Source organism: Sus scrofa, chromosome 10 (genome assembly GCF_054392235.1).
Source record: "Sus scrofa isolate SSC_HxYL_T2T_F1_AM1 chromosome 10, Sscrofa_HxYL_maternal_Yorkshire_Landrace_v2.0, whole genome shotgun sequence".
In the NCBI taxonomy this organism is placed as follows: Eukaryota; Metazoa; Chordata; class Mammalia; order Artiodactyla; family Suidae; genus Sus; species Sus scrofa.
Window position 1 is genome coordinate 26,645,223 of NC_139392.1, and position 25,967 is coordinate 26,671,189.

At 58.2% G+C, this 25,967-nt stretch overlaps 1 protein-coding gene across 5 annotated transcripts in view; it reads left to right on the forward strand.

The window, feature by feature from the left end:
* Positions 1-25,967, forward strand: part of NAV1 (neuron navigator 1) — a 219,227-nt gene that overhangs the window by 40,846 nt on the left and 152,414 nt on the right. For all 5 annotated transcript variants that reach the window (XR_014817546.1, XM_021064511.2, XM_021064513.2 and 2 more), the window contains exon 2: positions 23,457-24,209. Coding sequence is in view for 4 of the 5 variants with exons in the window: in XM_021064511.2 (XP_020920170.1) it covers positions 23,488-24,209 (722 nt within the window). In the remaining variant the exon portion in view is untranslated. The remainder of the gene's footprint in view (positions 1-23,456; positions 24,210-25,967) is intronic.

The following is a 25,967-nucleotide window of genomic DNA, read 5'->3' on the forward strand; positions in this document are numbered from 1 at the left end:
GAGTCGTGAAGAGTGCCGGGATGAGGCAAGCAAATGTGAGGGTAGCTTGAGCCGGGTCTTGTGGCCCAGATGGCAAATTGGAGGCTCCCTGTGGGAGGGATGGCTGGCCTGGGGCGGTCACCTCCCATCAGAGCTGCACCTGCAGGCCAGAGGGGTCCAGTGGTGACTGGGTTCTGTTGGCACCTCTCAGAGGTGCCATTTGCAGCTTGGGGCCACATCCTCTCATCTCTTCTCATCACCTCTGGGCACAGGCCCCTCAACAAAAGACATTCCCGAGCCTAGGCAGTGGGTCTCTGGGGAGGTGGGAAGGCAGGGCTGGGCTGGGGAAAAGTCCCTGCTGCCGCCCCGGCTGTCTCAGGCCTTGGGTGCCTGGTGCCTGTCCCTGCCCCAGTCTGGCTCCCACTCAGGCCAGCTCATCCCTCAGCTGCACCAAGGCTGTCAGCAGGTGGGGGCGCCTTGGTTCCCAGGCCTCTGTCCAGTCCAAGCCTGAAACAGTTCCCCTCCCCTGGGCTGGGGGGCTGCAGGCCCCTAAATTAAGACATCAGCCCACCCTCCCAGGCCAGGAGCCGGGGGCTCCACAATATCCACCGCTGCTGTCTTTGGCTCTAATCGGCTGTTCCCCAGTCAGTCAGCGCTGGGGCAGGGGCCAGACACACATGAGTCAGAGCATTGCAGAACCAGATCCAGAACCGAGAGAGTGTCTAAATGTCCACGACCTCTGCCTACTGGCCGCTTTCTCTTCTGATGCCTCCTTTTCTCGGCAGTTCTGGCTTCCATGTGCCGGGCCCATACCGCGCTAGCCGTCATGAATGAGTTTCTCTCTGTGAAAGGACCTCTGCTGATACCCAGTGGGGGTGGGGGGAGCAGGGCCTGTGTCTGGGCTCTGAGTCTCCTCCTGCGTCAGGTCGGGGCTCCCAATGGCATCGGTGCAGGCTCCTTCCCAGCTTGGAGCCCCCTACCCCTCAGAGCACTGCCCCTCCTGCCCAGCTGCAGGCGAGTTGGGGGCTTGGGGCCAGAGGAGGCACACAGGATGGAGATGAATTATAAACAGGGGTTCAGACTTCTCTTTTGGCCCTGGGGGTCATGTAGTGGGGCCTCCCTCCCACCCCCAGAGCGGGTGGGGGAAAAGGCCAAGAGCACAAGCCACCCCGAGAAGCCAGGAGCTGAGTGCCCACCAGACAGGTCTGTCTGCAGACACTGGATGGCACTTCCCAGCCCAGGTGGCTCCGAAGACCCTTCCAGCCATCACCCCTCGGCCCCATGCTGTCATTTGGGTGGGGGCTTCTTTCTGCTGCACTGTGCACCCCAGAGCCCCCAAGGTTGGAAGGTTGGGGCGCTTGGGACAACCCACCAGAAAGGGAGAGAGGAGACGGCCACTGGGGTGGAAAGTGGTGATCTGAACCCAGGCTGCACAGTCTGGCGAGACCCAGGGATGAAGCCTTCAGGGCAGATCGTGGAGAGGTCTGTGGTCAGACTAACCCTGAGGACGGCTCAGGACCAGTAGCAGAGCTGGAGCCAGGATAGTCCAGCCTCTAGCTGAGCCCCGCGTGGAGCCCACCTTCCCCAGGAGGATGGCCGGGGCTCTGGGCTCCCAGAGGGGGCGGGGAGGGGGTGGGCATGAGGGAGGGGCCACATCCCTGAGGGAGGCTTAGAAACAGATTCTCTGTGACACATGGGTGACAGGTGAGGTGGGATGGGGGGGCAGCAGGCGGGGAGCCAGCCTGGCTGTGCAGAGCAGCGGGGCTAAGGCAGCTCCCGCCCATCCCGCCCAGCTGGGGACCCGGGAGCTGTCCAGCACAGAGCCTGCTGAAACCAGCAGGGGTCTGGCCCCGCCGGAGGCCTCAGGGGAGAAGCACGGGGATCTCCCAGGGCCCCCTGCATCCCACCACCCCCCTCTCTGCTCCAGGGATTGAGAGCTGCGTAGAGGGTCAGACCAGAGGAAGGGAACCCTGAGCAGAGAATCTTTGCATCTTCTCCGTAGGGACGGCACGGGTCGGGGAAGGAAAACAGTATGGTGTCTGGTTCTGAGCATCGTCAAGGGTGAGGTCTGTGCTCTGTTCTCACCTGTCCAGGGCCGAGCATCTAGTGCCCAGCGTCCAGTGCCGGGTATGGCCAGGGGGCTGTGAGGGGAGGCACGTGAAAGACTGCAGGACTGCTTCACGCTCTCATCTGACTCTGTCACTGGGAGGTGAGTGGCCTGGGAGTGGCCACAGGACTCACCATGTAGCCAAGGACTGTCTGCCTCTGCCACAAAGCTCGCTCACATGAGCTCAGCTGTCCGGCTCTTCTGGGCCCGGGCGAGGCACAAGGACCAGGTGAGTCGTGTAAGGCCCTCCCAGACAAATGCTCAGAACTGGATGCCCCTGTGCTCTCTGCCCAGGGAACGCCTCCTCAGTGATCCAGACTGTGGAGGCCGCGCCCAGCTTCTCTTGGCCTCCCAACACCCTGTCAAGGGCCTCCTTGAAGCCAGCCCCTCCCCCGAGTGCCAGGGCTGCCCCCACTCTCCAGGCCCTATCAGGCTTCTGATGAATCAGGGCTGCATGGGGCAGGTGAGGGCCGCTGTGGTCACGACACTGCAGGTGGCTGGGCTCTGGGAGGCTGGGGTCAGCAGCCTGGGCTTCAGGGTCCACCCTGCTCTGCCTCCGTTTCCTCAGCCGTAACATGAGGGCAGTGACGTTCTCTGCCTCCTGGTTTTGTGAGGATGGGCTGAGCTGATGAAGGGGCCACTCAGGGAGCAGGTGCTGATGGGCCGTAAACGTTATCCTTGTTATTCCTCCTCAGAATGGCAAACCTCTCCAGCCGTGGGCCCCCCACCCCTCCGGGCGGGTGGTGAGGGTCCTTTCCCGTCATCCCCATGCTGCTCCTTGTAACCATCGATCGGACCTGGTTTATTGAGCATCTGCAGACACGGGCTGGTTCTAGGCACAGGGGTGCCGTGATGAATGAATACGGCCCCGCCCCGGCAGAGCGCCAGCCTGGGGGACCAGCCTGGGGGATGGGATTGAACGGCGGAAGCAGCGGGCACATGGGTCTGGGGTGGGGTTAAAGGGAACGATCGCTGAGGAGGGGTGGGTGAAGGGGGTGAGGACAGGATGCGGTCCAGGCCTTCTGCAGCCCACCTGCTGGCAGTCCCCACCAGCCCAGCCTTTCCCAGGCTTCCCGCGCACCCGCCTGGGCCCCACCTCTCCCACCCACCTCCTCCTGCCTCAGCCTGAAGGCAACTGTCCTGGGGCTGCTTTGACCTGGAGCTTCGTGGTCCAGTCTTACTGCGCAAACCACAGCCTCTCAGATAACTGCCAATGTGCCCCAGGGGCTTCTGGTTACAGCCCATGGGGAGGATTTGAGAGGACCCTTCCTGCCGTGAGCCAGAGGCACCCAGCAGCCGGTCCAGTGGATGGGCCAGCTTCCCTCCCCTCCCTCCGCTCCTCAGGAAGCCGTGCCCAGGTCCCACCTGCTTCCTGCTCAGTGGGGACACGTTCCCGGCCTGCTTCCTTGCCAGCTGCCTCTCGTTTCCTCCCTCCTCCCTCCCACGCCCCGTGTGAGCGCATCCCTCGCTGACTCTGCTGCCTGGGCCCCTGGGAGCCCCCCACCCGCCTGGACGAGGAGCTAGGCTCAGCCCGCAGCCGGCGCCGGGCGTGGGGCGTCGACAGCTCCCCCAGAATCTACTGGTGCCAGGAGGCCAGAGCTGAATAAGACCGCTTTCTTCAGGGAGGCGGCTCTGGAGCTGAGCCCAGGAGACGTGGAGACTGAGAACCAGCTATGCAGACAGTGCTGGGTGGGGGCGGGGGGTAGTCAGGGGGCGTCCTGGAGGGACCATGTTCTAGAGGGGACTGTGTCCTGGAGGGACCGTGTCCAGGAGGGACCATTCCTGGAGGGGCCGTGTCCAGGAGGGGCCGTGTCCTGGAGGGGCCAGGTCTGAACTGAGCAGAAGGTGGAAAGAGTGAGCTAGAGGCAGGCTTGAAGCCACGTGGTGGGGGGTGATGCTAAGACGTCCAGTAAGACTTGCGGGCAAAGGTCAAGGTGGGGTAGGCTGGGAGGCGAGGCGGGGAGGTGCCAGGGGTTAAGTCCAGGGGGCCTCAGAGGCCCCCCAGGAAACTTGGTTATATCACATGGAAGAGTCGCGGTCAGACCCCTGGCTTGGCCGGGTCCTCTGGCCTCAGTGAGGCAATGGTGTGCGTGGACCAGCCAGCGTGGGGCAAGAGAACAAGGCATCCATCCTGGGGAGAAACACAAGGGACCTGAGTTAGGGCAGTGGCAAGAGGGTACAGGGGTCAGGAAAGGCTGGCAGGACCGCAGGTCTGACCAGACTTCCTTGGCCTGGAGTCGGGGACCTGCCTTCCAGAAGCTGTAGCTCTGTGACCTTGTGCCACCTTTCACACCCTTCGAACCGTAGGTTCATCGTGTGTCCAGTGCCTGCCCTGCCTGCTGGACAGGACCCAGGTGCTGGGGGTAAAAGTGGCAGCTGGGGCCGGCGTCCTGCTGTCTGTCTGTCCAGGTTGGGGCCCTGTTAGAATTTCAGTGTCTCCAGTGGCTGTGCTGGGCAGGGCTACCTGCCTGTGGCTGATCCTGGAGTGGCAGAGTCCCCCTGCCCTGGGCCCCCTGCCAAGGTCGTGGTATCCCAGTGCCTTCCTCTGAACAGGTGACCATCATTGGTCGGGATTCGAACCAGGAGCGCCCTGCCCTTCAGGAAGCGTTTCCGGAGCCTCCCATGGGGTCCGGGCTTCCGCTGGGCCCACTCAGTCCCGAGGGGTGTAGGCAGGACCTACTGGCCAGCGGCCTCCCACACGGGCTTGGCCTGACCCAGGCATCCCTGAAGCAGAACCCAAGAGGGGCTCCTGGAGGATGAGGCTTCTCACCTTGGACCACCTGTTGCCATGTTTCCTGGCCCCTGGCCTTGTCATTTTCTTGTGTCCAACCCAATCTTTCTGGCTGGAAAGGAACTTCCTTTTCTTCAGAGGCTCCGTTGTCAGTCTGCCGAGCCCATTAGCCAGCCTCCCCTTGGCCTGCACTCTGGGATACGCACCCCAGTCCACTCACCTCTGGCTGGCAGGCTCCCTACTCGGTAACCACCTCCAGTTCCCTGTCCCCACGCCCTCTCTCCGAGGCCACAGAGCACAAATCAAGTTGGCTGGGGGCTTTGCGAGGCCCTGACCCACACTGCTACAGCGGGATGGCTTTTTTGGCAGTTCTGCATCATGGCGCCATCCCCCCCAGATCCGGAACCTAGGACGCTGCTCTGAGGCTCAGGTCTGGGAGCTCGTCTGCACGCATCTGCCTCGCTAGGACAGCAAAGCCTTTCCCGTGACCCCGTTAAGAAGAGGGGGACTGGCAGGCAGACCTCCCGGCACCTTCCTCAGTGCCACTCGCGTCATTTGCTGCAAAGAGACCAGGCTAAGGGACAGAGGGAGGAGGGCTGTCTGTGTCACAAACAGGAGAGAGATTTAGTGGGTTGTAAGCGCCATAGTCATCTCCAGGGAGACCTTGAGAGGGAACAAAAATAACACTTTATTTGGAAACAATTCTGCGGCGATGCAGGCCCCTCTCAACTTCCCTCTTCCTGCTGTTCATCTTCTGTGCTCAGGAACAGAGGCTCCCTTCTGAAGTCATAGGCTGAATCCCGGGCCCCGAACCAAGGGGACGGCTCTGGCCAGGCTGTGAGCCCTGGAGGGTCTGGAGTGGGACCGCTCATCCGTGACTGTGGTCACCTCATTCCTGTAGCTCTGTGGGAACAGAGATCCCCCTGTCACCCCTAAAAGCCTTGGTACATTGAGTGAGCTCCAGGAAAGGCCCTCCGGGTGAGGGTGGCCCCGAGGCAGCCTGGCCCTCCTGTTACTTCTGCTGCGCCGGGTCCAGAATTGTCCTGCTCCTGTCCCTCCCACGTGACAGCAGCCCAGATGTCCCCTGTCATTGTCCCCTGGAGGGGGATGCAGACAGGCTGGCGTCTGCAAAAGGAAATCTAAATTTTAAAAGGGGTGGGGAGTACTAGTTGTGGCTGAGCAGGTTGAGGACCCGACATTGTCTCTGTGAGGATGTGAGTTCAATCCCTGGCTCGGCTCAGGCAGTTAAGGAGTCAGCATTGCAGCACACTGCGGTGTAGGTTGCAGATGCGGCTCGGATCTGGTGTGGCCGTGGCTGTGGTGTAAGCCGGCAGCTGTTGCTCTGATTCGACCCCTAGCCCGGGAACCTCCGTGTGCTGCAGATGCAGCCCTAAAAAGAAAAATAAAAGGGGGGATGGTAACTTGCAGTGGGGGCTCCAGGAAGAAAAAACAGGGCGTTGGTGGAAAACCTGGTGAACTCTGAATAGAGTCTGTAGCTTACTTAACAGTATGGGCTGATATCGGTTCTTCGACAAAGGCACCCGCTTGTGTAAAACTTCACCACGCAGGGCAGCCAGACTGAGAGACGCACGGGAACTCTGTACTATCTTGGCAGTTGTTCTGTCAAAATTACTTCAAGATAGAAGCTTTATTTTTTAAAAGGCGGAGGGAGGGACCAAACCGGAGATTGAAGACAGTGAGGCTGACCACGCTGGGAAGCTGATCCCTCTGTGCTGGGGGGAGAGCAGGGAGCCTCTGGATCTGGTTTACCAGAGATACCAGATTCCCCACCTGCAGTCTGGCTCTGAAGCATCATTTCCTCCCCCTCCCAGGGCCTCTACATCAGCGAGTCAGTAAACCTACTTTTCCATTTCCTTCCCTCTAAGCTCTCAGACCCCAGGGGGCTCCCTCGCAGCTTCCTGCCCGAGACAGACTGATTAAAGCCCACTGGTCACCCATCCCCATGCAGCTCCAGGAAGAGACTCAACTGCAGGGCTCTTCATTCTTTTGGCTGGAAACACATTATTTAAATAAAATCTCACTTGGAGAGGCGAGGTTAATAGCAGATCAACCTGAAGCTACAGTGGGGGGAAGGCCCCCATTCCCCCTTTCCATCTGCTCCTGGCGGCTACAGTGGGGTCTCCACCAGGCCTCTGGCCCACTGAGCCCCAAACCAGCCTGGGTGCCAGCTGCCCCCTGTCTCTGGGCAGCTGCAGATGAGCTCAGCACCTGTGAGGCTCGCCAGAGGGAAGGGCTTTGCAAAAGGAAAAACCACCCAAACCAAAGAGCTGGCACCTGCCATGATTGTCAGAGTGCTGCCCCCCGGCACGCTGGCCGCCAGGGTCTGCCCTGAATCTGTTTTCTTGCTACAATCGCAGCTTTTTCTCCCTATTCCCTCCCAGTACAGGACAAAGACCTGAACTCCATCAGACCCAAAGTAACTCCATGTTCTTGAAGCTGCAATTAATCCTTCTCCAAATTATCTTTTTTACCATGAAATTGCTTGCAGTCCTTCAGACTTGGGCCCCAGGCACAGGCCTTCAGAAACCTCCTGAGAAAAGGGCCCACATGGTGGCCGCTCTAGGCCGGGCTGCCCCAGGAGGGCCGTGCGGGGGCCTCCCGCTCACGCCACTGGCTGTCCCCAGGCCACCCACCACCTACCCCATCTCCCCAGCTAGGCTGAGGACAGGCAGAAATGGTACCAGCCTCCCTCTGATGCCTGGGCAGTCTTGAAAACGTCAGCATGGAAACCACAGAGGGATTGGGAGAATCGGGGGCTGGAGTGGGGCGAGGTACAGAGAGCGAGACAGCGGAACTCCGCCACGTCCGTGTGAGTCACCCGTCTGCCCGCCTCCCCAGTCCCCATGTGACCCTCAGAGCTGGCGAGCTGGTCCCCTCCTCAGCCAGGAACATCGCCCTCTGAGGACATGACCGGGGGGACTGGACTGAGTTACAGCAGGAGAGCTTAAGGCTAGACGTCGAGAATCAGTCCAGAACTTTATGGGCCCTGCCGGTTCACGGTGCCGCCTTCCTGGGACGCAGCCAGGAGTCTGCGAGGCTCCACTGCCTGGGTGGGGGTGATGGGGTCTGCCCTGCCCCCTGGAACACCTCTTCTGTGACCAGGGATGCCTGCCTGGCCATCCTGAGATGGTTTCCACTTGGCTGTGGAGCGTGTGGAGTGGCTGTTGTCCGTCCTTACCCTTGACCACTACGTGGCCATCCTGCCGCCTTGGCTGCTGCTGACAGAAGCCCTTGTCCTGGCTATGTTCCCTGCTTGGCGAATGGCCTGGAGGCTGCGCGTTGCTCTGTCCTCTGTGCTCCTGCGCGCATGCTCGCGCTCTCTCTCTCTCTGGGATCACACGTGCCTTGGGCAATGGGGAGGGCAGCCACCACTGAACCTGTCGGCTCCTTGTAGGAAGACTGGAAGTGCCCAGGCTGGGGCCGTAGCCTCCTCCTGGAGGGCAGACCTGAGCACTGAGTTAGGAGTGGTGTGTAGGGCCTCTAGGGTGTCCACTGGATGATCAGAACGGGCACAGGCTCCTTGTGAGCCTGCCTGAATCTGATCTTCCCAAAGGCACCCTGAGGAAGAGAGTATTTATTGCATTTCAAGGATGGACAGCTGAGGAGTTCCCGTTATGGCTCAGCGGTTAACGAACCCGACTAGGATCCATGAGGATGGGGGTTTGATCCCTGGCCTCACTCAGTGGGTTGAGGATCCAGCATTGCGTGAGCTGTGGTGTAGGTCATAGATGCGGCTGGGATCTGGCGTTGCTGTGGCTGTGGTGTAGACCCGCAGCTATAGTTCTGATTGGATCCCTAGCCTGGGAATTTCCATATGCTGCGGGTGCAGCCCTGAAAAGCCAAAAAAAAAAAGTTTGGAGAGCCGGGCCCTAGAGGAGTCGGGGGTCCCAGGTCTTAGACAGTAGGCGTGTGAGTCTGCATGGAAGCCAGCTGGACGCTGGGGCTGGGCCCTGTCCACTCCGCTGCACCGCCATTCAGTTCTGGGTCATACGGATGGTGATGAAGGTAACAAGGAACGGGTGGTCACAAAAGGCCACCACGGGAACCATGAAATGGACCATTTCACAAGCTCCCACTGCGTGCTGTTTGGTGCACATCCCGCCAGCCCTGGGAGGGGCAGGTGGCCATGCCCATCTTACAGATGAGAAAACGGAAGTCGAGGCCATTATTTGAGGGCATCACACATCAAGGAACAGGTGGAGTTGACTTCAGATCCAAGTGTAGGACCTCCAGCCCCGCTCTTTCCACTGTACGGTGGGGTCTTCCTGTCGGATTTTCCCACTCTGATATTTAGCACCTTCTCTTTGTCTAAACCCCCATCCATCCTGCTGCAGTGTAAACACAGCTATGAAAATACATCAGCTGTGTGTTTGTTTTGCCTTGTTTTTTACTGAGGGCATCCTGGCAAATACGGAGTGTGACCCAGCCCTGGGGACGTTCCACGTTCCCTTTTCTCCCGTTGCCCGCTCCCCCCCACCCCCACCCCCGCCTTGGTGCTCCCCCAGGGTGTTTCTCGACTCTCCCACCTTTCTTCATCATCCTTGCTGCTCCTTCAGACCTTGGCAGCCAATCCTGTACCTCCAGCATCTCGTTGCCAGGCAACGGGCTTCCTACCTGCCCCATTGTGTTAGAATCACCATGACAACAAGTATTGCCAAAAGAGAGAGAAGAAGAAAGTTAGGGGATGGTAGGAGGAGGTGTGAGACCCCGTGTTTCGGGACATTGGTGCAGTTGAGCTCGCCCTCAGGGTCCCCAGAGCGTGTCACAAATAGCCTGACCCAAAGTCTAGGAGACGACAAGTCAGGAAGTGACGTCTGCGTGTAGGGATGGTTATTCTCCTCAGGGATGCTCACGCGAGGGCCCAGGATAAGAGCCAAGGGCATTTTTTGTTGAGACTGAGTGGGGCGGAACCATGGTTACCTCTCTGTGGGTTCTCCTGGCCGGTCCAGCTCTGGGTGATGGCTGGTCTCGGCAGCCACTGCCTCCCTCCCCTTTGCTTTCCTGCTCCAAAGGCCTGGAGGGAGCTGGGAGGGAAGGAGGGAAGGAGGAGGGAGAGGGGACATGAGGAAGCATGGATGCCCCGGTGCCCGGGCTGGGGTTCACCCCTGGCTCTTCCAGCCACCGTCTCCAAGGGCCTGACAAGCGTCACCAGGAGGCTGGAGACCCATCAGGGACGGGAAGTCTAGATATGGTCTCAGAAAGGAGAGGACTGAGAAGAGAGGGGAGGGGACCTGGGCCAGTTAGGCCACCTGTGTGTGGAGGAAAGCCAGGCTGCTTGTCTGCACAGCCCCCTCTCCTGTGGCTGCGGTAGGGCTGGCTCGGGCTATATTTGCGGTTGAAGGTGGATGGTGCACGGGAGCCCCCTCCAGCCCAGGGCCTCGGCAAACCCACTGACCACCCCATGGCGCTGGCTCTGCCTCAGGGGTGCTGCCCCATGCTTTGAGGCTGTCCGGAGCCCCAAGGTCATTGTCATGCAGCCTGAGAGCCTGGCCCTGAGCCTCCGCTGCCTTCCAAACCCCCAGAGGAGGACGAGGCGGGCCCCACTCCCGATACTTAGTGCTCTTCGTGGAAGTTCCTCCTAGCCTCTAACTTAAATCCTCAAGGTCGCAGCAGGTGTCCGTGTTCTGTGGGAGCCAGCACGGACCTGCTGCAGAGGTGCCACCCGCGCCTTATGCCTCCAGCTTCTCGTCGCCTGCTTGGCCCAACCATTCCGAGCACTGCTAACGTTCTTGGCACATGTGGCGGAAAAAAGGGCTGGGGCTGGCCCTCCACAGAGGTCCTACCCCCCATGCTACCCTGCCCGAGGCAGCAGGCATGCGCGACCCTGACCTCTGGGAAAGCTGCAGCGAGTCAGACCCTACTGGGGGAAACAAGTTGCAAAAATCTTTCTGAACAGCAGCCTGCAGTTGGAGAGTTTTTATGATGCCGTCCTTGGACCCAGTCACCCGATTCTCAGACTGTAGCCCTAGGAGGCCTTCTGAAACTCAAGCGAAGCTGGCATGGTGTTTATCACAGCGGTACATAAAATTGGAAACGACCTAAATGACTAGTGAAGTTGGGAAGATGAGGCACTTTCGTCGCACGCCTTCCCAGAGAGTCTCTCAGCCATTAGCAAGTATGCTTTTGGCGTTCCCGTCATGGCGCGTCAGAAACGAATCCAACTAGGAACCATGAGGTTGCGGGTTCGATCCCTGACCTCGCTTAGTGGGTCAGGGGTCTGGCATTGCCATGAACTGTGGTGTAGGTCGCAGACTCACCTACAGCTCAGCGAGCTGTAGGTCAGCGAGCTGTAGGTCGCAGACTCACTGAGTTGCTGTGCTCTGGCGCAGGCCAGCAGCTGTAGCGCTGATTCAACCTCTAACCTCGGAACCTCCATATGCTGCGGGTACGGCCCTGAAAAAAAGAAAAACAAAAACAAAAGCAGGTATGCTTTTGAAAAAATGTCTGAAGGTTTTTAAATGAAAAGTAAAAATCCTTAAGATACAGTAAGGGAAAAGATATTAAATGTATAAAAAATTAATGTATGTATTATATATAGTTTCACCACAGTTTTGTGTATATGTGTGAGTGTGGATTATGAAATGCCTGGAAGAAGTCAAAACACTTAAAAAGCCTGAGAAGGCCTCTAAGGAACAGACTTTCTCTTCTTTACATTTCTTCAGATTTTTCCAAGATTTTTTCTTTACTTTTCTTTTTTTTTTTTTTTTTTTGGTCTTTTTAGGGCCACGCCCATGGCATATGGAAGTTCCCAGGCTAGGGGTCTAATCAGAGCTACAGCTGCCAGCCTATACCACAGCCACAGCTATGCAGGATCCAAGCCACGTCTTTGACCTACACCACAGCTCACAGCAATGCCAGATCCTTAACCCAATGAGCAACGCCAGGGATCGAACCCACGTCCTCATGGATGCTAGTCAGATTCGTTTCCGCTGAGCCAGGACAGGAACGCCTCCAAGTTTTTTTCTAGCGAGCATGTGTTTTATTATAAGAACTACCCTTTATTAAGCACTTTCCGTGCCAAGCATCTTTCACACTGCTTTAGATTGAAAGTTTGTTTCCCAGGTTCTTATGTTGAAGTCCTAGCCTTGAGGGCGATGGTTTGAGCAGGTGGATGATAGAGTACGTCATGAGACCCCCCCTGCCTGGCCCTCCGCGTGAGGACACAGTGAGAACCAGGAACCCAATCTCCAATCTTCTGCCACCTTGATCTTGAACTTGCAGCCTCCAGAACCGTGAGATAGAACATTCTATTGATCATAAGCTCCCCAGCTACGATATTCTATTAAAGCAGCCCAAATGGACTAAGACACACATTGCCTCATTTCATTTTTACAGCAACTCAGCAATGTGGGCACCCTTATTTTTCAGAGGAAACAACCAAAGCTTGGAGCGTGTAACTTTCCCAAAGCCACACAGTTTATAAATAACAGAACCAGCCTCCAAACAGCACTCCCAAAAGTCACCAAACATTAATGCCTTTGGACAGGGTGAGTGGCGGATCTCCGTGGCTGTGGGTTTCTGGTCTAAGCGTGCAAGTGCCAGGCAGAGGGTACCTGCGCAGAGTGCCTATGCGGGGAGTTACAGGACAGGGACAAGGGAACCCCGGGTGTGGGCAGGACTGGGGCAGTGGCTGCTGGGTCTTCCCTGAGGAGTCAGGGGGCAAGATGCGGCCCCCCTCCCTGGCCCCAGCCTAGGCCGGTCTCCTAGCCTGGGGGAGCTGGGCTCTGGGATCTGGGTCTGCCAGGGGAGGGGGCTCCTTCTGCAGCCTGGCACTCGGGCCTCAGGCAGCAGCCAGGCCTGGCCACTCCTCCATACATGACTGCCACACAAATGTGCTGCTGAAAGGGGGCCTGTTCCGGCGCAGGGACATTGAACTGCGGGAGCGGGAGCCAAGCACAGTTTAGCTTGGCTGGCAGGCGGTTGGTGGAGCCAGCATGACGGAGAACTTGGCTTTGCACCCCTGTTTCCTCTGCTGTTCTGGACAGTGAGAGGCCACGGAGCTTGACTCCTTTTTTCACGCTGGACGTGCCTGCCCCACTTTCCAGATGGTAAAGCTGAGGCCTAGGCCCTCAGGGCGATGCTTAGCCCTGGAGTCCGGTCCCACGCCCCTCTTCCTGCCTCCGTCCCTCACCCTCTGAGGTCTTTGCTCTGGTAGCCACCCAACCGAGGCCACCCGACCTGGCAGGAGGTCTGACCTGCATGGCATGCCTGGTCTCAGGGTGCCTTTGCAGTCCAGCTCTTCCAATGCCAGGCCGGGCACCAGACAGAGAAACTGGAGCCATGCAAGTGGCAGGGCCTCTGCCGGGTAGAGGGTTTGACTTAAGAGCAGCCCAGCACTCCCAGACTCTCCTACCCCAGCCTGGTGGGCTCCTGGCCTGGTGGCCCTGGAAGTACATGGGGCTTGTAGAGTGACACCCATCCATCCTGGCTGAAATGCCCTCCCTGGACAAATACTGGAGCCTCAGAGTTGAGAGAGCAGAGGAAGAAAGTCAGTGTGGGAAAGATGGAGCTGCCAGACCTGGCTGGAGGTAGGGGGGCAGCATGGCTCCAGTTTCTCTGTCTGCCATGAGCTCCTCCACCCCCAGGCCCTCTGCCATCCATCTGCCCCAGGACCCCTCTGGAAGCTGGGCTGTGGCTTGGGAAGACTGACCTGGAGGGAGTAACTAGAGAGGGACAGAGAGACAATAAGATGGGGTGCAGCACTGACTGTCTGGGGCCTGAGCCTTGCCTCCAGGCTCTCATCTGCATGGTGGGGCGTGGGGGCATGCGGCTGCCCGACCTCCCCCTGGGGGCTTCAGCAAGCTCAGAGCAGAGAGGAGCCGTGTGTGGCCACACGTGGTCCCCAGGCTGGCTCGGCTTCCTGGGAGGTGCTTGTAATCCAGCCTCCAGCCCCCTGTGATTTGTGGGGAGGTTTTAAATCACTGATTTTCATTAGCACTAAATCATTTCTCTGGGCTAATTGAAAAGGCACCAAGGATCCTAATAGCGGGGCCCTTCGTATGGATCAAATCAGTGAGAAACGCCACCAGCTGACGGACACATGCCTTCAGCTGGGCCTGGGCCCCCTCCCCGGAGCTCAGAGGCACCCCTCACTTGCGGGCCAGGGGAACAGCCCCCGAAAGGGGACCAGGAAGTCACCTGGACCCTGGGCAGGAAGCGTGGAGGTCAGACCCTGGGAAGAACTTCCAGCCCCGACAGGTGCAGGAGAGGTTCTGAGGAGGTGGGGGGTACAGTGAGCGACCTTCTGTGCTGGTGGTTTGAGGTCTCCCCCCCCCCACCTCCCCTCCATGGCTCCCGACAGACTGGACTCAGCCGGCATGGTGTGGGGTGCGGAACCCTCTTTGGGCAGCAGCGGGATGGCGTTGCCATAGGAGCACTGGGTCTGGGCAGCACAGCTGACCCAGGGAAGGGGCTGGGCTGGGCTGGCCTGAAAGGTGGGGTCTTGGCACCAGCTTGGTGACTCGCCGTAAGTGCCAGGAAACGGAGCTGTTTGCCAGTCTCCGAGATGGTCACAGCTCGTCCCACTTTCCTCTGAGAAGGCGCGGCCATCTAGCCAGAAAGAAGGCCACTCTGCAGTGTCTGAACTAAAGGAATTCCAGAGGGTGTTGGCAGAGCCCAGGCTCGGGGTGGACAGGGGAGAGGGGGCTGACGGGTTGGGTCCCCCATTTGTGGACAGTTCCCTCTCTGAGCCAGGAGCCAGCCAGGCGGGCGCTGGGCTGCAGAGCTGCAAGCACCCCCTCTTGTGCCAAGTCCAGCCAGCAGGCCCATCCCCTCTGCTTCCTGCCGGGGCTGTGCCCAGTCTGCACCTTCCCCTGGGAGCGACAGCGCCACTGGCTGCCCATCCTGTCCTCTCCACGCTGACCAGGTGAAGACTTTCTCTGTGGAGGGCCAGGCCCCGTGAACAGCCTAGCTGGTTTGCTGGAGCCCGAGGCCGGGTCTGGAGGCCAAGAGTCGGGGTGAGGGCGGGTCTGGGGGCCTCAGATCCCGTCTAATGCTGCCCCCATCTCAGATCTCCCCTCCTTTCTGTCCTGACGGAGGTTAGAGGCTGGACAAGGCAGAGAAACGTTTAATAAGTGTTTATCACGCAGCCCTGGGGACCCGGCCTCGTGTCACCTGGGCTTGGGTCCTAGGAGCAGGAGAGCCGGGTTTAGGGGAGGAGCAGTGGAGCCCTGTGCTCCACTGGGTGCAGGGACACTCCTACTGCCTTTGCTCCTTCTCCGGAGCCCCGTGGGAGCTGCGCAGGATCTGGGGCCACACAAGTGGAATGAAAGTTGTGTGCACACCACATTTCCAGGGACAGCCTGTGAGCACTGCTGGAGGGAACCTGTGGGAACCAGGACAGGGGACACAGAGGTCACCCTTCCTCTGGGTTGGACGGGAAGGGGGCTGCAGGGGAGGGATCCAAGGGACACAGAGAGACGGTGGAAAGCCGGAGCCAGAGGGGTGTGTGTGTGTGTGTGTGTGTGTGTGTGTATACACGTCTGAGCGTGTCTGTGAGTGCTGTGTGTGTGCATGTGCGAGTATCTGTGTGGCCCTGCGTAGACGTGGGTGGGCGAGAGTGGGGGGTCTCTCTATCTGTGGGGCAGCTCAGTCACCTCTCGCTGTGGCTTCAGAGGACAGAGGTCTCTGTTCCCTGAGATGATTCTGCCTCCAGGGACCAGACTGGGCCCCCAAGCAGAAGCAAGGTGTGAGCTGGCTCTGGCCACAGGAGGACCTGGTCAGGGTGTCCAGGCCAGAAAAGCGGACGTGGCAGGTGGAGTAGGAAGCCTGCCTGTCGCCCAGGGGCCTGCAGCCAGGGACCTGCCTGTGGTTTCCAGCCCCAAAGGTCATTCCGTCCAGCTTCCCGCCATTGGTAGGTCAGCCCTGAGCCATCCCTCGTCCTGCGGGGCAGGGGGGAGAGGAGGGGCCAACACAGCTTCTGGGGATCTCAGAGAAAGGGGAGCTCCCAAGGTTTACTTGGAACCGTGTCTGACCTTGTTTACCTCCAAGCCCAGTCCCATAAGCTGCCTGTCACCCGCATCCTCAGTAAGGACTGAAATGCGGGTTTCCTTCTGACCTGGAATGTGTGCCGAAAGCTGGTGGGAAGTCTGGGTAGAACAGCCAAGGGAGGTATAGATTCTGTGCTGAGCGTCTGTTTGACCTCAGAATTACTAGCACTTAATCCGTGATTTTCATGAGCCACGCACTGTCTTAGGTGATTTTTTTTTTATCTTTTTGTCTTTTTAGGGCTGCACCTGCAGCATGTGGGGGTTCCCAGGCTAGGGGCTGAATCGGAGCTGTAGCCACCAGCCTACGCCAGAGCCATGGCAACGCGGGATCCGAGCCGCATCTGCGACCCACACCGCAGCTCACGGTAACACCGGATCCTCAACCTACTGAGTGAGGCTTGGGATCAAACCCGCAACCTCACGGTTCCTAGTCGGATTCGTTAACCACTGAACCACGACGGGAACGCCTTAGGTGATTTTCTTAGAATGACTCACTTGCTTGTCGTAGGATAGGGATGAGGAGGAGCCCAGCTCTGCAGGTGAGGAAACAGGCCGAGTGACTCTCTCATGACCCCAAGCTGGACCTGCACTGGGTGGGGTGGGGGGGACTCTGGCGGTGCAGAGCCCTCAGGGCCGAGTCCTGCCGCAGGGAGCCTGCTGCTCCCTCACCCTCTTCCTGCGCGGCAGGTTCTCTCCCTGTCCGCACACCAGGGAAGTTAAATAATTTGCCCAAGTCCATGCAGCCCACAGGGGACACATGGGACCAGCATCCAGGAGTCCCACCTCCCACTTTTCCCTTTGAAAATTTCTTTTCTGGGTAGTTTTCCCTGTTTCTTTATTTGGTGCAGCATAGCCAACCTGTGGATGCCGTGGTTAAAATGTACTGACCTTTCTGAAAGGTCAGATCCCTGGCTGCTTCAGGCCCCAGGAGGAGCTGTCCTATCAGCACCAGGACCTCAGTGGCAGCGCCAGGGCGAGGAGGGCAGGCTGGACCACAGGCCTGGGGGGGCCGCCCCCTTGCTCCCCCCCCCGCCCTCATCCCGCCCCCACAGGATGCTTTCACCTCCCCCTGAGCTAGAGGGAAACACTCAAAGGCCAGCGTAAGTAAGTCCTGGCCCTGGGCTCTTTGGAGCACTGAGCCAGTAGCCTCTGTGTGTCCCCTTGGGGCCTGGGCCGAAAGGTGGGAGATTGGGAGTGGAAGGGGGTCAGCCTGGAGGCCCGGGTTCAGGCTGTGGGTGACGGCAGAGCAAGGCGCTGAGCAATGCCTGGGTTTACCAGCTGGGTGATCACGAGCGCATCCGTAGGTCTCTGCTTTGGTGCCTGTGCCTGTGACGTGGGGCTGATGATAGCACTGGCTTCACAGGGCGATTGCAGGTCCATATACACAGAGCACTGAGAATAGCGCCTGGCATGCAGTGGGCAAACACAGCTAAGGGCTGCATTTAAAATAAGATGAGGCGCCAGAGTGGGGATAAGAGAGCTGGTGGTTGGGGTGTGGCTTGGGGAGGGAGGAGCTGGCATGGTGGGGGGACCATGGCTGTGGGTGGGGGGCGCTTCAGGCTGTGTTCTGGGACTGGGACTGGGCTACCCCACCCGGGCAGCCACCAGCCTCCTGGCTGCCCTGCCATCCTCCACACGGTCCCACCCCGTGTCTGATGTATCCCCTTTCCTTCTGGAGAAGGGCAGCTGTTCTCAGCATAATTTCTGCCCTTTCTTGAGCACCTGCTGTGCCCCTGTGCTAGGTCCTCTACCTGTATTCTCTCGATCTTTACAAAATTCTAAGACTGCTCCTTGCAGATGAAGGTTCTGGGCTCAGAAAAATTAGATAACATCCAAAGCCGCACAGCACGGCATGGCAGAGCTAGGATTTGAACCTGGCCCTTCCTGACTCGAAAGCCTTTGCTCTTTGCTCACACGTGTTCCTGCCCCTTCTGCAGATGGGCCCGCGGGTGGATGGCATGGATGGTATTTCCTGTCTATGCTGAAGGTTTCTGGGCTGAGCCTGGCAGGTGCTCTTTGGCTTTGCCGGAGGCTCCCCGGCAGCCCCGCTCCATCCCTGGGCGCCTTGAGGATGGTTCTCTGTCCTTGCGATTGATCATAGCAATGACCACACCTGCTGATCATAGCAATGACCACACCTGTTGATCATAGCAATGACCACACCTGCTGATCATAGCAATGACCACACCTATTGATCATAGCAATGACCACACCTGTTGATCATAGTAATGACCACACCTGTTGAGCCCTTACCGTGTGCCAGGCACTGTTCTAAGCCCTTAACCCTGGAACTAGTTTAATCTCCAAAGCAACCCTGAGAGGCAGGTCTTGCTCTTGGCCTCATTCTGCAGCTGAGGAAGAAGAGGTTACGGAACCTGCCTGGAGTCACACCATCAGCATACGGCAGGGCCCAACTTCTGACCCAGCACGCTTTTCTCCATCCATGCAGAGTCCCTCTGAAGAGCAGGGTCTTGGTTGGAGCACTGGCAGGCAGGGGGCTTGGGGAGCAGACATCACAGCCACCTGCAACCATCCCCTGCCCCAACCCCACTGCTGCCTCCTCCTGAAGCCCTCCCAGGTCCCACTCGTCCACACACTGTGACACACACGTCCGCATGGCACTTCCTTTTGCCTCTGTTGACCCAACGCGTGTGTCACACAGTAGCTCCTTGAGAGCCGGACCTGGGCTCGCGAGCCCTGCTGCAGCACTGTGACCTGGACAAAGCTGTGTCCAGAAGAGACATAGACCGTCCTCTGTCGATGGACAGTAGGCTGCCTCCGTGTCTTGGCTACTGGACATAGTGCTGCAGTGAACATTGGGGTGCGTGTATCTTTTCCAATTATGGTTTTTGTCTTTCCCGAATATATGCCCAGGAGTGGGATCGCTGGAACATATGGTAGTTCTATTTTTAGTTTTTTGAGGCACCTCCACACTGTTCCCCATAGTGGCTGCACGGATTTACATTCCTACCCACAGTGTGGGAGGGTTCCCTTTTCTCCACACCCTCTCCGGCATTTCTTGATTGTGGATTCTGGTGATGGCCACTCTGACTGGTGTGAAGTCATACCTCACTACAGTTTTGATTTGCATCTCTCCAATAATTAGTGAGGTCGAGCATCTCTTCCTGTGCCTGTTGGCCATCTGTATGTCTTCCTTGGAGAAATGTCTGTTTAGATCTTCTGCCCATCTTCGATGAGGGGATAAAGACCATGTGATAGATACACGCGGGGGAATATTACTCAGCCGTTAAAAAGATTGAAATGATGCCATTTGCAGCAACGTGGAGGGGACCTGGAGATTCTCATACTCAGTGCAGTTAAGTCAGACAGAGAAAGACAAATACCCTATGATACCTCTTATATGTGGAACCTAAAAAAAATAAAGATACAAAAAGTAATTAATTAATTAATTTTAAAAAGATACAAATGAACTTATTTCCACAGTAGAAGCAGACTTACAGACATAGAAAACAAACGTATGGTTACCAAAAGGGGGAAGGGGAGGATAAACTAGGAGTCTTGGATTAACATATGCACAATTATATGTAAACTAGAGAAATAACAAGGACCTACTGTGCAGCAGGGAACGCCAGTCAATATTCTGTAATAACCTGATCGGGAAAAGAACCTGAGGAAGAGGCTCCCCGAGCTGCCGTGGCTGAGTTTCTCCTCTTTGGTTTCCACCTGCGAACTGGACTGGCACAGCCCCAGCCCACCTCCATCTCTGGGAAGCCTGGAGCTTCCTGGGGACAGTGTGGCTCGTGGTGGCTGGGTGGCGCACCCTCCGGGTGGCCGAGGGACCCACCCCTGGCCTCAGAGTGCTGCCCTCCAGCTCTGCGTGTCCTTGGGTGGCAGCTTCACTCGGCCTTCTCGGCCCCTCTTTCCTTCCCTCGCTGTGAGATTAGGGATGACCTGCCTGATAAGGGGGGAGGAGAGACCACAACCCGCTGAAAGGGAGGTGCTGTTACTGTTACTACCTGTGGGCAGAGGGATCTGCCAGCCCTTCTTCGACGTCTCTTGAAGGATGCTGAGCACCTGCCGGCAAACCAGGAGACTCCTTTCCTGCCAGCCTTGGGGAAACCTCGCATCCCGCAGCAGGTCTGCTTCTCTCAGGCACCCCCACCACACACACACACACACCCCGTGGTGGTCAGGCCCCTGCACCTGCTGCTCCTCCTCCAGGTGAGGGCAGTGCGGGGGGGGTGGGTGGCTGCTTTAAAGAGGTTTAAATCCTCTTCCCATCAAGCTTTTGCAGTCATGATGGAGTAAAGGCAGTATAGCCACGTGCTTCATCAGCAGAGGATGGAGAGGCCGCATCCTGGGCTTCAGCTCCCTGCTGGAAATCCCGGCCAGTCCCCAGGTCTGAGTCCAGGGGAGGTGGGGATGCACCAAGGACAGTGAAGGTGGGTCGGGCTCCTGGAGGATCCTGGGCGATGGCACCTGGGTGGGGCAGTGCTCCCAGGAGAGATGCAGGCAGAGCCAGGATGCAGTCCTCTTGCATGTGCACCTCCAGAAGGGGTGATCTGGGGCCTCACGTGGCTTTGTCCCCACACTGGGGCTGCAGGGAGATGCTGAAGTGGGTCGTGTGGCCCTGTGGCCTGTGGGGCTGCACTTGGGGGTGCTAAAGTCGCAGGTCAGTGGTCTGGAACGCTTCTCACGGGTGGTCAGCCGGTCAGTTTTGCTGGTCAGCGTGTGGCTCAACCCCATGCCAGAGGCCAAGGTCAGCCACTCAGGCCCACATGAGCAGTGACACGTGGAGTGCTGACTTGCTGAGGGAAGACTCTGCTGCAGGCCCGAGGCCAGGCCGAAGGCCGGGGTCTTGTCTTAAAGACCCCCCTTCCCCGCCCAGCTGCAGTTATTGGGCTTTAGCCCCCCTCGTTTGCAGTCTGGGCATGGAGAGGTGAAGACATTTATCCAGATGCTCATGCAGCGGGTGGCATCTGCTCCACGCCCTCTGAGTGCCTTTATGGAAGTACCTATGGGGCCATCCTGGGCACGCTGGGGCTGGGTACAGGGCAGGCAGAGGGCAGTCCGTGTCCTTTCAGTTTGTGGCTAGTGGGCGGTCAGAGGGGGACAAGACAGACAGGGAAGAAGCAGGTCAAGTGAGCCTCGACGTGCCCTGTGGGTCCAGGGGATGGGCAGCCACTGGGGGGTGAAGGAGCTGGCCGTGGTGCCCTGGTCACACGGGGCTTTGCCTCCTTCTCTGCTGCAGGAGGTGGGCTGCTCGGGCTCACGCGACGCTGGTACCAAGACAGAGACATGCACGGCAGGGGAGGGGGAGCGGTCGGGGTATTTCTGGTCCTGACGGAAGTGATTTCATCTGTCAGCAGAGCTGCCTAACTCCCAGGGTGCTTTCAAGCTTCATTCTCCAAATCCACCAATGCTCAACGGTCTACACTGGCTTCTTACCCTTTAGCTTGTAACCTGTCCACAGAGTCAACCCGGTCTGTGTCCAATAGCTCCCTGCCCAGGAGGGACAGACACACCCCAGGGTCTCGGGTGCTTGGCCATGCTCTGGTGGCCTCTCCTCTGTGCCAGTGTCCTCTGTCTCTGTCTCTACCGAGGCCAGTCCACCCTCCGGAGGCACCCTGCGTGTCCTTGGCATATAAACCTTTGCCCACTTCCGTATTCACTCCCCCTTGGGGTGCTTCTGGATGTGGGGCTGTTTCCACGGCTGTGCACGAGGCCCTGTGGTCCTGCCTTCATACAAGACTGGAAGCTGGAATTTGCTAAGAGACAGTAACGTTGATGGCAGCAAATGATAACTTAATTTACATCTCTTACCTTGTAAGGAAGCCCAATGTTGTGTTGTGTTTCGGTCAACTGTGCTTAATTATCTTGTGAATTTCTTGTCCAGTCCTTCAGCCCCTTCTTCTGCAGAGTGTTTGCTTTTTATGGATTTGGCAGGGCTCCCTGTATGTATAAAGGCACTCACTTCTTATCTCTCATAGATGTTGCACTTACATTTACCATTTATTGATGGTTCGAAGCTTGGGAAAGGGCTTTTGGGTCCATCCGGGGATTTTATTTTATTTTATTTTGTCTTTTTGCCTTTTCTAGGGCCGCTCCCGCGGCATATGAAGATTCCCAGGCTAGGGGTCGAATCGGAGCTGTAGCCACCGGCCTACGCCAGAGCCACAGCACTGCAGGATCCAAGCCGCGTCTGCAATCTACACCACAGCTCACAGGCAACGCCGGATCCTTAACCCACCGAGCAAGGCCAGGGATCGAACCCGAACCCGCAACCTCATGGTTCCTAGTCGGATTCGTTAACCACTGAGCCACGACGGGAACTCCAGGGATTTTAATTTTTATGCATTCAAATAGGTCTGTGTTTTCCTTTATGACTCAGGCCTTTGAAGTGGTGCTTGTAAGGGCCTTTCCTGCAGCAAAATTATGGAAACACCCATGTACATGTTCTACAAGTTCATTCACGATTTCATTTTCTACCTTGAACTCTTTCCTCTGGAGTTGATTGTGTGTGTCTTGGTAGCCAGCTTCAAATTCCTTTTGAGGCGTTCCCGTCGTGGCGCAGTGGTTAACGAATCCGACTAGGAACCATGAGGTTGTGGGTTCGATCCCTGGCCTTGCTCAGTAGGTTAGGGATCCAGCGTTGCCGTGAGCTGTGGTGTAGATTGCAGACGCGGCTCGGGTCCCGCATTGCTGTGGCTCTGGCGTAGGCTGGTGGTTATAGCTCCGATTAGATCCCTAGTCTGGGAACCTCCATATGCCGCGGGAGCAGCCCTAGAAGAAGCCAAAAAAAAAAAAAAAAACCAAAAAAAAATTCCTTTTGAAATGAAAGTGATTCATAGATGAGTTAATTTGTTAATTAACGTGGCAGGGAGGGGAAGCCCGGTCAAGGCTTGTGGGGGATCTTCATGGATGGGGTCTGGAAGAGAAAGATCCGGGGCTGAGGGCAGGGGGCGCTAGAGGGGTCTGCCTTTATCTCAAGGTGGAACACCTGTCTCTGAGTCGGCGGGGAGGGGGTGGGCAGAGGTCCCTTTTGCCAGGTCAGGAGGTGGGGAGGGAATGGGCTAGAAAGTGAGTCCTTGAGCCAGTGCCCACATGTCCAGTGACAGAGGGTACAGTGGGGAGGGGCCGGGAGAGATGGCATTAGTGACAGAGGCTGGTGTCAGCCAGGGGGCAGGAGCCTGGTGGGGGCCAGGGAGAGGCGGGGAAGGGGCAGGAGTTTGTGATCCATGATCCTGGTGGGTGGCCCCCCCTCTGGGCCTGGTGGGATCTGGACGATTCCACCCCCTGGAGGATCCTGCTGGAGGAGAGCCCTGCTTGGGTAGAGGTGTGCGTGGCATGAGCAGGCTGGTGCGCGGGGTGTTGAGGCTGAATGCTCTAGACTCAGAAACAAGGAAAGACTGGGGAGGGAGGGGATGTGAGAAGGGCCGATGGCCTGGGACAGAGAGGTTAACTCACCCCTCTGGACAGCGCATCCCAGCTCACAGAGCACAAGCACAGGAGCTCACAACAGCCTCTCTGAGCAAGAGGTAAAGGGATTCACCCAGAATGGACGGGTGACCGTGACTGTGACCCAGTCTGGAGCCCGGGGCCTCCTCCCCCTCCTCGTGTTCCTGCGCTTGGGATCAGCGCCTAACTGTCCCCTCTCCTCTCTCTGCAGCACAGTAGCCCCCGCGGCCAACTTGGTGACCATGGACGGGACGGCCAGTGTGAACTCCGCCAGCCGCCCCCATTATGCCTCCTCCATCCCCGTGCCTCGCGCTGCTTCCCAGACCAGAATCCAGACGCCGGCTGCCTCTCCCCGGCTGCGGCCGCGCCAGGCCGGCCTGGCCCTGAGCCCCCCGCGGGCGGCCTCCCCAAGACCCACCAGGGCCCGAGGCTCTTCCAGAGGCTCCTCTCCCAGGGCCTCCCGGGGAAGAGGTTCCCCCAGGACTGTGGGGGCAGCGAGGGAGTCAACCGAGGGTGCTGAAGGGCCAGTGGGCTCCCCGTGGAACAGCCCCAGGGCCGCCCCCAAAGCTTCCATCTCTGGCCAGGCAGGGTCCAGAAGACCCGGAGGCACACCAGGGACCCCGAGCAGGAGGCAGGCGGCCCAGGAAGGGGTTCCCCCCCGCCAGACCCGCGGCAGGAGCCCCTCCCGGACCAGTTCTCATGGAGAAACTCAAGCACCAGGGGCTCCCGAAGGTCGAAAGCCACCTAACTACTTGGGCAAAGACCAGAGAGATGCAGCCTTCAGAAGTCCCGGGGCCTCAAGGTCTTCGGAGCCTGATACGAGGGCAGCTTCCGGGCCTTCCTCCCCTGCCTGCAGCCCCGTGCAGAGCCCACGCCTGCCCCCCGGCCCGGGGGCCATCCGATTCCCTTCGGTGCACCAGCAGAGTCAGCCTGTCACAGCCACGGTGGCCCCCTTCCAGTACAGGTGAGGAGCTGGGATGCGGGTCGGGCCCATGGAGGGGCGGGGCTGGCGGAGGGACGTGGAGGTGGGCGGGGCTTGGAGAGCAAGGCTGGTAGGGAGGGGGCCCTGCCTGTCGCCATGACAACCCGTCGCTTCGCTTCCCGGATTTCTCTCCTGGATGCTGAAGCACCCAGAGGAGCGGAAGGCAGGCCAGTCTCACACATCTCACCTGGAATAGTACCGCCCTGTGAGTCATTTAGTGCATGTCCCTGGCTGTGCCTTTAGGTCACTGTCACGGAGGTCCCCCTTGCCCTCTTTGGCGCCCCCACTGATTCCCTGCGTGGGACTGTCTGCCGCCCTCTCTCTCTACTCCCATGCCACCCTGGGCACATCAGTCTGCGTGCCCGGCGTCCCAAGGTTGACCATCCATGCTGCTTACGTGGTCACATTGGGATCCGCCGTCGGCAGTGGCCGGCCTGCCATTCACACGCACATGAGTCACAAGCTGAGCAGTCCCACTTTCTTCAGGAAGCTGAGGGCACAGAAAACGCTGCCATCAACTGTGCTTTTTTAGTAAAGCTATCACTCTTTAGTGAAATGGCTGCATTGAGTAAGGGACAGTGTCATGACTGAGGATGACACGGTTTGGAGGTGCCCAAAGGCAGATCACGTGCCTTCCCCGCCACCTGACTTCCTGGGCTTTTCCTCTATGGTGACCAGAGGGCGTGGTCGCCCATGGCTGGTGGAGAGGGTCCCTGGACCCTGGGGGTCTCCAGGCTGGAGAATCTGGGGTGGGGGAGGATCTGTTCTTCTGACTTGATTCCTGGAGTCCTGGGCAACCTCACACCGCCTCCCCGACAGCTGGACCCCAGTCAAGGGCGTTAATGGTCCTCTCTACTCTGTTCGTCCGGCCTCCTTCAAAGCATTGCTTTCAGTTGCACGAACTCCACGGTCTAAAAGGACCTTGACGCATGAAAACCCATCAGGAGAAGGACCGACAGGCTGGTGAGGATCCAGAAAAGGTGTTCTAAGAATGATTAAAGGGCTGAAGCATTTGCTTTGGAAAAGGGATGCTTAGGGAGAGTCTGAGAGCTGTTTTGAAAGACTTGAAGGGCTGCCGTGTTGTCGGCTGAATTAGATTTGCTTGGTGTGGCTCCAGAGCACTGATTCAGCGTCATGGTGGTTGGAAGTTAGAGATTTCAAGCCCAGGAGGAAGAACTTTCCAGCAGCGAGAGAAGCTCATGGATTGATTATCCCTGGCTGGGCGCTCCCTGCCACTGCAGGAACTGCAGCTGACTCCACGAGCGAGAGGTTCTTCCCTGAGTGACCCCTGCTTCCCATCGCGTCCCTTCCCCCAGGCGCAGTGCCCACACAGCGTCTTACCCCAAGGAACAGCTCACTCCTTCTCCAAGACCTTCTTGACCTGGATGCGCACAATGATAAGAGGCCTGGGAGTGTCCCATTTCCAACCCGTGTCCCCTTTCCCTGTGGACTGTGTGACTTGCTTCTGCTACCTGAGTGTCTTCCTTTTTTTTTTTTTTTTTTTTTTTTTTTCCCTCTGGCCGCACCCCTGGCATAGGGTGATTCCCAGGCTAGGGGTCCAATAAGAGCTATAGCTGCCGGTCTACACCACAGCCACAGCAACACCAGATCCAAGCCATGTCTGTGACCTACACCACAGCTCCCGGCAATGCCAGATCCTTAACCCACTGAGCAAGGCCAGGGATCAAATCTGCATCCTCATGGATGCTAGTCAGATTCATTTCCACTGTGCCACGATGG